This window comes from Carcharodon carcharias, chromosome 9 (assembly GCF_017639515.1).
Source record: "Carcharodon carcharias isolate sCarCar2 chromosome 9, sCarCar2.pri, whole genome shotgun sequence".
Classification (NCBI taxonomy): Eukaryota; Metazoa; Chordata; class Chondrichthyes; order Lamniformes; family Lamnidae; genus Carcharodon; species Carcharodon carcharias.
This window is the reverse complement of record NC_054475.1, coordinates 45237700-45250822: the sequence shown is the minus strand read 5'-3', so window position 1 is coordinate 45250822 and position 13123 is coordinate 45237700. Positions and strand designations below refer to the sequence as shown.

The 13123-nt window shown below is 43.2% G+C and overlaps 1 protein-coding gene across 1 annotated transcript in view; it reads left to right on the top strand.

Annotated features, from left to right (window-relative positions):
- scube3 (signal peptide, CUB domain, EGF-like 3) overlaps positions 1–13123 on the top strand; it is a 403547-nt gene that overhangs the window by 333241 nt on the left and 57183 nt on the right. Inside the window, exon 9 of the mRNA XM_041196379.1 lies at positions 12182–12298. Within this exon, the coding sequence (XP_041052313.1) occupies positions 12182–12298 (117 nt within the window). The remainder of the gene's footprint in view (positions 1–12181; positions 12299–13123) is intronic.

The window sequence follows — 13123 nt, the reverse complement described above, 5'->3', positions numbered from 1 at the left end:
TGGGTTCAGTGACGTTGATCGACGATCATGCACAGAATTTTAAGGTCTCCCACTGGTGGCTTTGCAGGTGGGGGTTTGGGCCTGTAAAATTCCCCAGTGGCCTTCCCACCATTTGTCCACCCCTGGCTTGTCTGTGATTTTGTGGGAATGGTGGGTGAGTTCTCGGGCGGCCTGCCCACCCTCACCCAACTGAGGCTCTTAAGTGGCCAATTAAGGGCCACTCCCCATCCCTATCTCAATTTGAGACCTGGGGAAGGGGTTAAGGAATGGGAGGAAGCCTGGCAAGTCACCCTGTTTGGGCTTTGGGGCACAACGCCCCACCCAACGCCCCCAAAGGTCTGCCTCCCCCAGGTGGTTCCTCCCAGCCTACCCTTCAAATTAATTTCCTTACCCGCCCCCCCCAACCCCATGCCAGGCCTCTCCTACCCTTCTCACCGTGAGTCTCCAGATTTCCCTCTGTCCTGGGACTCTGACACTTTGACTCTGGAGACTGCTGGCAGTCCTAGCAATGGTCACAGCTCCTTGTGGTGCTGTTGGGATTACAGGGCTGCAAACCAATCAGATTGGCCGACAGCTTTCCAAAGTGGGACTTATGCCCGAATGAGGGGCAAAAACCCTGCCTCTAGCCAATTAATGTTCCCCAAATTGTTGAGTGGTTGCAGGGCTGCAGTGATCCTTCCGAGTTCTCTAGCGTTGGGATTCTGGTCCAACATTCATTTCACCTTTCATAGCGCCGAGAGATTTCAGCCTCCGCCGGTGGTGACTGAAGCCAGCTAAATCAATCCTGACCAGTGGTTGCACCAAACAGCAGCTGGTCTGTGTGGCTCAGGATTATTGCAGGCTGTATGATTTTACCCATTGAACCATTAGGGGAGCTCCTCAAGTATCTTTTCTATAATAATCATTTTTTTTCCAAAAATGTATTTTATTCAAAACATTGAAAAAGGTAAATTACGTAACAGTTCAAGGTTGGCGTTTCATAAAGTGCAAACCAGATCACTTTATTTCATCAAGTTTTGTGGCATTCTGAGGTGCCTCACTACACTTAGGATTGCAGACTACATTTACAATATTCATTTCACGTCAAACTTACAGCCCGAGGGGTTCTACACAGGCTCCAGCCCTCAGTATACTATGGCAGGAGGGCCTTAGACAGTGGCCTTTCCCCATTAAGCTGTTGCAGTGCCTGCCCCAAGCTTTAGCACTTCCCTCAGCATGTAGCCCTGGACCTTGGAATGTGCCAGTCTGCAACACTCAGTCGTTGACAGCTCTTTGCATTGGGATAGTAATCAAGTTAAGTAATTATAACACCAAAATGAACCAACAGTAAGTCTGTCTTTACAGTTTCATTTGCATGGATTCGCATATCGGTATGCAGTGTTGTAATATGATATCACAGCCATGTTGTCTTATCATCAGCAGCCTTTAAGGATCCCTTTACTTATTCTGAAGGGCAGATGCTGTAATAGTGTTTGTCATGAGTCATTGCAACAGAGTCTAAACAAAATGGATTATTAACCTCACATTCTCCTCTCACTCCAACCTGCCCAAACTATTAGCAGTATTCCTGGAAGAACATTATTTTAGGAGTAAAAACAAAAATACCTGGAAAAACTCAGCAGGTCTGACAGCATCTGCAGAAAGGAATACAGCTGACATTTCAAGTCCATATGACCCTTCATCAGAACTAAGGAAATAGAGAAATGAGGTGAAATATAAGCTGGTAGAGGATGATGGGACAGGTAGAGCTGGGGTGGGGGCCAGTGATAGGTGGAGGCAAAGAAGGGATTGCCAAAGATGTCATAGACAAAGGGACAAAGGGGTGTTGACGGTGGTGATATTATCTAAGGAATGTGCTAATGGGGACATTAAGGGTAGCTAGCAGGACAAGCTAGTGGCAAATGGCGCTAGTGGCAAATGGCCCTAGTGGGGGTGGGGTGGGTGTAAGGGATCGAAATGGGCTAAAAGGTGGAGATAAAACAATAGATTGAAATAAATTTTAAAATAGGTGGGAAAAGAAAAAGATATACATTTTTTTAAAATTATAAATTATTGGAAAAAGGGGGATCGGAACGGGGGTGGGGATGGAAGAGAGAGCTCATGATCTGAAATTGTTGAACTCAATATTCAGTCTGGAAGGCTGTAAAGTGCCTAGTCGGAAGATGAGGTGCTGTTCCTCCAGTTTGTGTTGAGCTTCATTGGAACAATGCAGCAGGCCAAGGACAGACTTGTGGGCATGAGAACAGGGTGGAGTGTTGAAATGACAAGCGACAGGGAGGTCTGGGTCATGCTTGCGGACAGACTGAAGGTGTTCCACAAAGCGGTCACCCAATCTGCATTTGGTCTCTTCAATGTAGAGGAGACCGCATTGGGAGCAGCGAATGCTGTAGACTAAATTGAGGGAAGTGCAAGTGAAGCACTGCTTCACTTGAAAGGAGTGTTTGGGCCCTTGGATGGTGAGGAGGGGGGAAGTAAAGGGGCAGGTGTTGCACCTTCTGCGGTTGCATGGGAAGGTGCAGTGGGAGGGGGTTGAGGTACAGAGGGTGGTGGAGGAGTGGACCAGGGTGTCCTGGAGGGAGTGATCCCTGTGGAAAGCCACCGGGGGGGGTGAAGGAAAGATGTATTTGGTGGTGGCATCATGCTGGAGTTGGCGGAAATGGCGGAGGATGATCCTTTGAACGTGGAGGCTGGTGGGGTGATAAGTGAGGACAAGGGGGACCCTATCATGGTTCTGGGAGGGAGAGGAAAGTGTGAGGGCGGAATACTTGGAGTATTTGCATATTGCAATGTTTTTTTTTATTCATTTATGGGATGTGGGCATTGCTGGCACGGCCAGCATTTATTGCCCATCCCTAGCTGCCCTTGAGAAGCTGCTGGTGAGCTGCCTTCTTGAACCACTGTAGTCCAGGTGGTGTGGGTACAGCCATAGTATTGTTAGGGAGTTTCTGGATTTTGACCCAGCGACAGTGAAGGTACGGTGATATATTCCCAAGTCAGAATTGTGAGTGACTCGGAGGGGAGCTTCCAGGTGGTGGCATTCCTATGTATCTGCTGCCCTGTAATGGCCTGTAATGGAAACATGCAAGTGCAGTGTTGCTGGTTAGCACATGGAATCTATTCCATCTATTTGCTGTGAAAAATTCCTGATCTAAGCTCTTGGGAAAAGGTGATGAGTAAAGGGGCAGGACTTTCTTGGAGTTAAACCACCCTTCTCCCATTTACCTTCTATTGTCCGGGCCAATATTTATCTTTCAGCCAAAACCAATCGAAACAAATTATTCAGTTATGATCACGTTGCTGTTTGTAGGAGCTTGCTATATGCAAAGTAGTTTCCACATTTCCTGCATTATACAGTGACAGTGGGTGTTAAACGTTTCAGGGCATCCTGAGGTCATGGTACAAACAGCAAGACTTGTATTTATATAGCACCTTTCATGATCACCAGACACCCCATTAGAAGACAAAATCATAAGAAATAGGAGTGAGAGTAGGCCATATGGCCCTTCGAGCGCACTTCGCCATTCAGTACAATCTTGGCTGATCTTATGCCTCAACTCCTCTTTCCTGCCTGCAACTCATATCACTAGGTTCCCTGAGAGATGAGAAATCTGTCTATCTCAGCCTTAAATATACTCAACCCTGTGGGGTAGAGAGTTCAAGATTCACAACCCTCTGAGTGAAAGAGTTGATGTGTTGGTTTAATTTTCCAAAATTCCCTGGATTCAGGGAAGGGTCCATTAGATTAGAAACTAGCAAATGTTATTCCTTTATTCAAAAAAAGGTGGCAGGGGTTAGGGGTGGGGGGGGGGAGGTGTGTGTGGGAGACAGAAAGCAAGAAACTATAAGCCAGTTAGCTTAACATCTGTCAGAGGGAAAATGTTGGAAGCTATTACTAAAAATGTTATAGCAGAGCACTTAGAAAAAATCAAGGCAATCAGGCAGAGTCAACATGATTTTGTGAAAGGAAAATTGTCTTTAACCAATTTATTGGAGCTCTTTGAAGGAGTCACATGTGCTGTGGATAAAGAGGAACCGGTGGATGTACTGTACTTAGATTTCCAGAAGGCATTTGATAAAGCACCACATCATTTATTGTGAAAAATAAAAGCTCATGGTGTAGGGGGTAACATATTGGCATGGATTGGCTAGCTAACAGGAAGTAGAGAGTTGGCATAAATGGGTCTTTTTCTGGTTGGCAGGATATAATGAGTGGTGTGCCACAGGGATCAGTGCTGGGGCCTCAACTTTTTACAATTTACATAAATGACTTGGACGAAGGGACAGAAAGAATGACTGCTAAATTTGCTGATGATACAAAGGTAGGAAAGTAAGTTGTGATGTGGAAATAAGGAGGCTACAAGATGACATAGGTTAAGTGAGTGGCAAAGATCTGGCAAATGGAGTATAATGTGGGAAAATGTGAAATTGTCCATTTTGGCAGGAAGAATAAAAAAGAAGCATATTATCTAAATGGTGAAAGATTGCAGAGCTCTGAGATACAGAGGGATCTGGGTGTCCTAGTGCGTGAATCACAAAAGGCTAGTATGCAGGTACAGCAAGTAATTAGGAAAGCTAATAGAATGTTATTGTTTATTGCGAGGGGAATTGAATATAAAAGTAGTGAGGTTGTGCTTCAGTTGTATAGGGCACTGGTGAGACTACTTCTGGAGTACAGTGTACAGTATTGGTCTCCTTATTTAAGGAAGGATGTAAATTAATTAGAAGCAGTTCAGAGAAGGTTTACTGAACTAACACAAGCAATGGGCATGTTGTCTTATGAGGAAAGATTGGACAAGCTAGGCTTGTATCCACTGGAGTTTAGAAGAGTATGAGGCAATTTAATTGAAAAATATAAGACCCTGAAGGGTCTTGACATAGTGGATGTGGACAAATTGATTCCTCTTGTGAGAGAATCTAGAACTAGGGGTCACTGTTTTAAAATAAGGGGTCGCCCATTTAAGACAGAGATGAGAAGAAATTTTTTCTCTCAGAGGGTAGTGAGCCTTTGGTATTCCCTTGCCCAAAAGGCAGAGCCTTTGAATGTTTTCAATGCAGGGGTAGATAGATTTTTAATAAACAAGGGAGTGAAGAGTTATCGAGGGTAGGTGGGAGGCTACAGTCAGATCAGCCATGATCTTATTGAATGGCGGAGCAGGTTCGAAGGGCCAAGTGGCCTACTCCTGTTCCTAACTCATATGGCCCCTTATCCTGAGATCGTGCCCCCATTTTCTTGATTCCCCAGTGAGGGAAACAACCTCTCAGCATCTGCCATATGAGGTGCATTCAGGATGCTTCAGTGAGATCACCTCTCATTCTTCTAAGTTCCAGAGAGTATGGACCCAATTTACTCAGCCTCACATCATTGGACAACCATCTCATCCCATGGTATTTCATAGCCAATGCAGTACATTTAAAGCGTAGCCATTGTTGTAATGTAGAAAATATATGGTAATATAATAAAATTGCTTTATAAATGCAAATCCTGCATCATTTTAAGGGCAGCACGGACTGAAAACTAGGATTTCATGGTGAAGAAAGAACAAAAATAAGATGTTATAAAAGGGGAGGAAAGCAATTAAAGTTTGAATTTGCACAAATTGCAACTACTCCCATGGCCATAACGCTGGATAGGACAATTCCTCACTTAAAATTTCAGTTTTAACTAACCTATGACCATTGTCATCAGGGCTGGTCAAGTTTGGGTTGGAGTTTGTAACTAGTCAGGCAGATGGGAGGAGGATTCTCTCCTGCGCTAATGCTGTCCCTTAATGTGGATTGAACTGTGTCACCTACTGGTGGCAATGTGGCGATCTATGCTGATATTGCTCTAGTTATGCCATCCATCCCCTCCCCTCCCCACTGAACAGCAAACTGGGCTGCATACCAGGCAGAGGGAAGAAAATGTAAGGGAAAATTAACCACCAATTGGGAGAAAAATGCAGGAAATAATTTTTGTAGCCATCCTCGTGTAGGGTGGATTTAAGAGTTTAAAAAAACTACAAAGGACGTTGAGTGCTTGACTGGTTCACATTAATAGGGAGCTAAATGATGTATGTTCTGTTATATCACATTTAATAATTGTCATCACGCAGAGCAGTCAAACAGCACACAAGCTCATTCCACACACTCCATGCCCCAAGTTATTTAATTGTGTGCTTGTTGTAAACACTCATCTGGGAGATATATGGGCTTCAGGGGGAAACATGCAGTATCTGAAACTGTAATCAAACCAGAATGTATTTCTGTGTTCTCTGACTCTACTTTGTCTACTGATACTTATGAGATCCTTATCTCATAAAAACACAAAACATTTACTCTACGACTCGGTTTACTTGGTGAACTGGAGTTAATTTAAGGCAACATGTTCCAAACTGTTCTGCAAAGCACCATCTTTTCTGAAATGACTTGCTCTTAATCTTCCTTCACTGTTTTTAATATCAGTCACGTGAGTTCTGTACTTAAGATAGAAAACATCAATGTGACAACACCTGACATCCACGCACATGTGCTTTCCAGAAAATTCATGTTCACTGAAGTCACTGGATTGCAGTTGGGATTCGAGTACTGGCTGATTATTTTTGCGTCCTTATTCTAGCCTGGGGGTATTGAGAACTTCTGTAGTGCTTCTGCTGAGATCCCTGCTTGTCATCATTTCCCTACTTTTTCCATCTTTTCCCACTTTTCAAAATCTTTTCCCCTCACCCCCTATTTCACTTTCCGATATTTCTTCTCTAATCACTTCGCGGTGGGGTTGAGACAGTTTTCTCCTTTAGCCATTAAACACAGCAGTGAAATCTTAGGGCCTGATGCTTAAACTGAAGACCTTTACTCAAGGCCCGAATGCTGCATAGCCTGGCTTCCATAGCACTGTCTTCCATTCTTGCACTACTGAGAGGAAGCAAGATAAGTATCTAAGTATTAGCACAACGCATACAGCATGTAGCCAGGATCCCTCACCGAGTTTTTGTAGGCATGACTATTTGAGTAGGAGATTGTGGTGACGTACTAAAACCCACAGTGAAATACTTGACTAATTTTTTCAAAAGTGTTTAATGAGCGCTGCATTTGAAACCTTGATGCAATTTATAATGACTGTTTTACTACCTTAGCAGATGGGAATTAATAATGAAAAAAAGTCAAATCTTTTCCACAGTGAGCTTGCACCCCCACATCCTCTCTCTCTCTGCCTCCCACAACTAAAAAAAAAACTTATTAGCCACCTACAGAGAGGAATCACAAGAGCTATACCATTCCCTAAAGGCCTGTGAAGGTCTTGAAGTGCTTAAAGTGTCCGTTTTGAAGCTATTCTCTCTCCATTCCATTTCATGGCTTGCTGGAGCCACCTGACCCATAAGATTTTTGAAGGCTGTGTTGTTATATTTCATCCAAGCCAGCGGTTCGAGAGAGAAAGAATGAACTTTCTGCGCTGTTTAATGATTAAAACGAGGCAATTATTACATAATGTCATGCATCTCAGCCACTGTTCCTCTGTCCTGTGCAATTCTCAGGCCCCAATCATTTGGCCTAGCTACTTCTCCGTCTCCTTTCAACAATGCCTTAAAAACCCTTCTCGTTGACCGTGCGTTTAGCTCCTTGTCCGTCTCCACACTCCTCTACAAAATTTCCAACCTTTTCTGCTCATTGTCCACCACACTCCTCCTTGCTCAGACATTGAGATGTTTCTTTATATAAAGGACACTGTAAAAGTCCACATTATTGCTGCTGCTGTTCCCCTGTTGGGATTCTGACCAAAGATATCATGGCTTCTATTTTCACTACAGCTAACTGTGGTGCGGACAGAGATTGTTGGCTTTGCAGCAGCATGGCATTTTTGTGGTTAGCCAGTTTTTAATGGAAAGTTCCATCCTGTCGACAAGGAGATTTATTATGTTCGCATCAAAGTTTCAAATGCAGTGCACATTTAAGGGGGAAAAAAATTGGAAAAAAATAATCAAATCCATGTTAAAAACATGCTGAAAATGTCAGCAGTAACATTTCATTAAAATCAGCTCTGTGTGATCATTCTGTGGTTCTCATTAATATTGATAGTCATTACACTTCCACAACATAATACATCATAACATTGTTTTATATAGAAAAACAGATGGATTAAATGAAAGCCAGTGCCCTGTTGTAATATGAGTACATCCTGAGGGACACATGTTCCACTCCATTAAAACTAGGGAGGGTGTTTCAAACTCAAATCCAAACATGCATCAAACTTATATGACTATAATAGCATTATAAGGACAGGTGACAGCAGATTTACCACTGCTCAACCTTGGAGAAAATTGGTCAGCAGCCAAATGTGGTTATTTAGCAAGAGACAAAGCATCAAATATGCCCAAGTTAGGTACAGCTGAGCCATTTAAAAAATTAAATCATCTCTGCTCTGCTCCAACAATGTGTTTCAGGTTTGTCAGTAATTTCCCTTGCTCCCGCATTGAGAACTTTTCCAATGATAGTGGTTATCATTGTGGTCTTTCCGAGCTGGGTGGTCAGTTTATGTCAAGTTTTGGGCACTTTTGCATCACGATTCATAACCGCCAGGAACTGGATTAGAACTGCCTGAGGCCCGTTTCATTTCAACATATTTCACACACCCTGATATCATTTTAATCTGGGTTTGAATGCAGGTCCCTGAGGTGAAAGGACAGTTTATCACCTAAGCATTATATTTTGTCACTGATATGTCCATTCAAGAATTTGAATGTTATGGCAGGTGATTTGCTCAAAGTTTTGTATCCAGTAAGTGAATGAAATGATGGTATTTTCCACTGTATCTGTATACGCACACACACACACACATACACAGACATATATGCACTCAATAGCATTGCTGGTTAATCCAGCTGAAGATCTGGTAGAAACTCCTTTTCAGTCTTTGTTGTCACTGGTAATAATTCTAAGGGGGAAGGGTAGAACTGGCAGAAGATTGCCAATTTTTTGTTCACGCACTTTGCCAATAAGTCTCTGCCGGCTGTACTTGTGGAAAGGAGAATTGGAAATAGAAGTGCACTGTTCCTACCAACTGGGGAAAGGAAAGCCATTACATTCACACAGCCTACCTGTGACCACTGACTCGAGTATATTTACATACTGTGACATGCGGATCCAGTAAGTGCATCTCCCTGTCTTTACTCATATAAAGTTAGCAGTGCTAAGCGTTTCTCCACTCATGGCATGATAGGATGCCAGCTAAAGGCCATGCAGTGAGTCTGAAGATGTCCTTCAAAGGGTAGAGACACATGTTGTGTTTGGGCACTTCTACACAAGGAAGAATTAGATGGCAAGTTTGTTTTGTCCATTCTGGCTCAATAGCAGCGTCAGTGAGAGTCAGTGAATCATTGGTTTGCCTTGATTGCAAAATGTCAGGGGGCACAGCAGAGAAAAGTAAAAGATAAAAATAAGTAAATGAGAAGACAAAAATTTCCTGTAAGCAGCCCACATCAAAAATCCTCACAGAACAATCCTTCACAGTTTCTGTTGTGGAGCTCAACGCAGATTCTAGCTAATTCCACACTGGATTCAATGATTTTTGTATGCAGCAGCCGAAATCCAGCCCAAGCCATACCCACAGGCATATTTTCAGAGAAACAAAAATTATTTAGGGATAGTGTTTGCAGAGGAGTTCATCTCATGTTAATAGAACTTTTGTAATCCCCTCGAGCTCTGACATTGCTTTTTAATAAATTAGTGATGTGAACAGTTTAAAGAATGAACTTGTATTTATATAACACAACCTTAGGCACTTCAAAGAGCTTCACAGCTCATGATGTATTTTTGTTTTAAATAACTGATGTGTTGCAGGAATTGCAACAGCCAATTTGTGCACAGCAAGGTCCCACAAGCAGCGACAAAATTAACGACCATATCATCCGTTTTGGTGATGGTTGGGAGACTGGGAGAACTCCGCTGTTTTCTTTCAAAATAGTTTTGCGGGATTGTTTACATCTACAAGAGAAGGCAGGCGAGACCTCAGTTTAATATTTCATTCAACGAATGGCATCTCCAGCAGTGCAGCACTCCCTCACTGCTACATTGCAATTTGAGCATAGATTATGTGCTCAATTCCATAAGCAGGAATTTTACGACCTCTCCCACCGGCGGGATCTTCCGGTCCCACCAAAGTCAATGGAAGTTTGAATGGCTCGCTGCAGGGGAACCTGCCACGGTGGGGCTGGAAAATTCCAGCCTTAGAGCGGCGTTTGAATCCATGAGTGACTCAGAGGCAAAGGTGGTAAGAATGAGACAAGGTTGGAACTTAGGTGACCTTTTTATATCAGATCCTGATCAGCGTGGTTGTAGTATCTGAAGGATTATTGCAACACTGGTACTCTGCTTCATAAAGCTAAGACTATAATCAGAATTGGTTGCAAGTACTCAATTCTTCTACAGTGATCTTATTCTGTGCCAAGTGTGGTCTTGCATTAGCCGAGGCCTCAGTTTTGAGCAGATCCTACTTGGAAGAAAGAGCAGCAAACATTGGAGATTTTGGTAGCTCCCGTAAGCATTTTCATTTCATATCATATAGATTCTGAATACTTGACCAGAAAAGAACAGATCAGAGTGTGGAATCCTGGACTATTCCAGTCTATGTACCAGGATTGTGCCTAGGTTCCTAGATTGCCTTGGATTTTCCATTGACACTGACTTCAGGAAGATCAACTAATATATGTACAACCCTAACAACAACTTTTCATATATATCTGAAAGGAAACAATTACTAAGACGGAGTAACTAAGACCAATTTAAAGATATCTTTTTAATGTTGTGGGAAATTTGCTATTCACCTTTTGGATCGGAAAAAACAGCAAAAATTAAATAGTTTGATGCTTCTTATTTCTGTAAGGTTTCTTTTTCTCTAATGGCAAGGGATTTTTGACAGACCTTGTCTCCTGTAAGATATGAGGCTGGATTTTATAAGCAGGTTCGGGAAGCCAACACCCAGATGAATTCTGAGTCCTGGGAAGCTGGCATCCAGATGAATTCTGACCCTTTGCATGAGCTGCATTGCTCTCATGATACTATTTTTTAATGTAAATCCCCTAATTGGGCAGGAGATGAGCTTGGCGCCCCAATTAGAGGTGCTGAGCATCTCCAGGAGGTGGGAGCTGCCAGCCTGGTGCCAACAGCATAGGCAGAGGGCAGCCAAGTTGGGGGCTGTTGCTGTCTTGCCAAAAAAAGTCAGGTAGCTTCATTCAGGGCCAGCAATATTGACAGGGATGAAAGGGGCCATGAAGAAAAAATGAAGGCCCAGCATTCGGACTGGCACAAGTAAGTCAATGAAAAGGCAGTTGCAACATAAAGATGAATAAACTTTAATTGGCCTCACGGTGGACTCAAGAGCTGTGCACCAACGTGCACCAAACTATTCAGATTCGCCAAAACAAAGTTTAAAAATTCCATTCTGCACTGGACAGGCTCCTTAACAAATTCTTTAAGGAACTTCATGCGCCATTAATTGACGGCAAGCAGCTTTCCAGCTTCCTACCCCCTACCCCCATTGCCCTTTGATTACAAAAAATTACAAACTGCCCCGGAGACATCAAAAATTCCAAGATTACCTCTGGGGCCATGATTTTGAAATCCTGCCCACACTGGGTTCCAACTCTGCAGCCCTTGAAAATCCTGCCCATAGTGTTTGAGACCATTCAATTGCTTTTTGGCATCACTGACCCCTTCATTTGTTCTGGTAATGCTGCTCCTTGATGTTTGGGTGAAGCTATGGGAGCTACACTGGATGAATCTGAGTTTGATCATGTGACAGCAGGGAAAGGGTCATTGAGCTGAAATGAGAAGCAGTTGCAGGTGTAAACTTCAGCAACTGTTTCAGAAGGTTGCACACAAGAGAAATGAGGCTTTGGTCTGTATATTCATGGCATGTTACATGCAGCACTCTGCCCCTATTTTCCATATCTTCCTTCTATGAGCCAATGGTTGATTTAGCACCTTTGAATCGATAGTATCTCCCATTTGCAATTCATGGCTATAAATACGCTCGATATTTGTTGCACATGTCTGTGATGTGTTTCTGATTCTTGTGTATGCAAATTATCACCAGGAGATTTGGATTCTGCACCAATCCTTTGGAATGATATGGGATGTTCGGCATGTTGGATGAGCTCAGACAAAAAAATGTGCTGTTCCATGATCTATTTCCTTTTTTTTTTGTTTTTAGATATTGATGAATGCTCCTTTGACAGAACATGTGATCACATCTGTGTGAACTCCCCTGGCAGCTTTGAATGCTTTTGCCACAAGGGTTACACGTTATATGGCCTGACGCACTGTGGAGGTAGGTGAATGCTATTCGTTTCCACTCTGTTCTATGAAGAGCTGGAATAACCACTTAGCTGTGCAGGGAACTGTGGATGAGTGAAGTATCTGAACCATTACATGCTTATGTGAGGGATTACAATGGGATGAATTCTGTTAATTTTTGGCATTATAAAACATGTATTCTGGTTATGGTTCTATACACCAGCAAATCTGCAGCATATAGGATTTCTGCATTCTGATGATGTGGCTTCAGGACTGTAGAGACAGACCATATCCTGAGAAATGTAGCTCACCGTCGGCTGAATTCAGTGCTCCATGCGCATGTTATGTGGCACTACTACCATTTTAAATGGGATAGATTTCAAACAGATCTAGCAACTCAAGACTGGACAACCATGAGGTGCTGAGGGCCATCAATAGCAGCAGAATTGTACTCAAATACAATCTGTAACCTCATGGCCCAACATGCCCCCACTCTACCATTACCACCAAGCCAGGGGATCAACCCTGGTTCAATGAAGAGTGCAGGGGAGCATGCCAGGAGCAGCACCAGGCATACCTAAAAATGAGGTGTCAACCTGGTGAAGCAACAACATAGGACTACCTGTGTGCCAAACAGCATAAGCAGTAATCGATAGACAGTGCTAAGTGATTCCACAACCAATGGATCAGATCTGCAGTCCTGCTACATTCAGTCGTGAATAGTGGGGGACAATTAAACAACTCACTGGAGGAGGAGGCTCCACAAATATCCGCATCCTCAATGATGGGGGAGCCCAGCACATTAGTGCAAAAGATAAGGCTGAAGCGTTTGCTACAATCTTCAGCCAGAAGTGCCGAG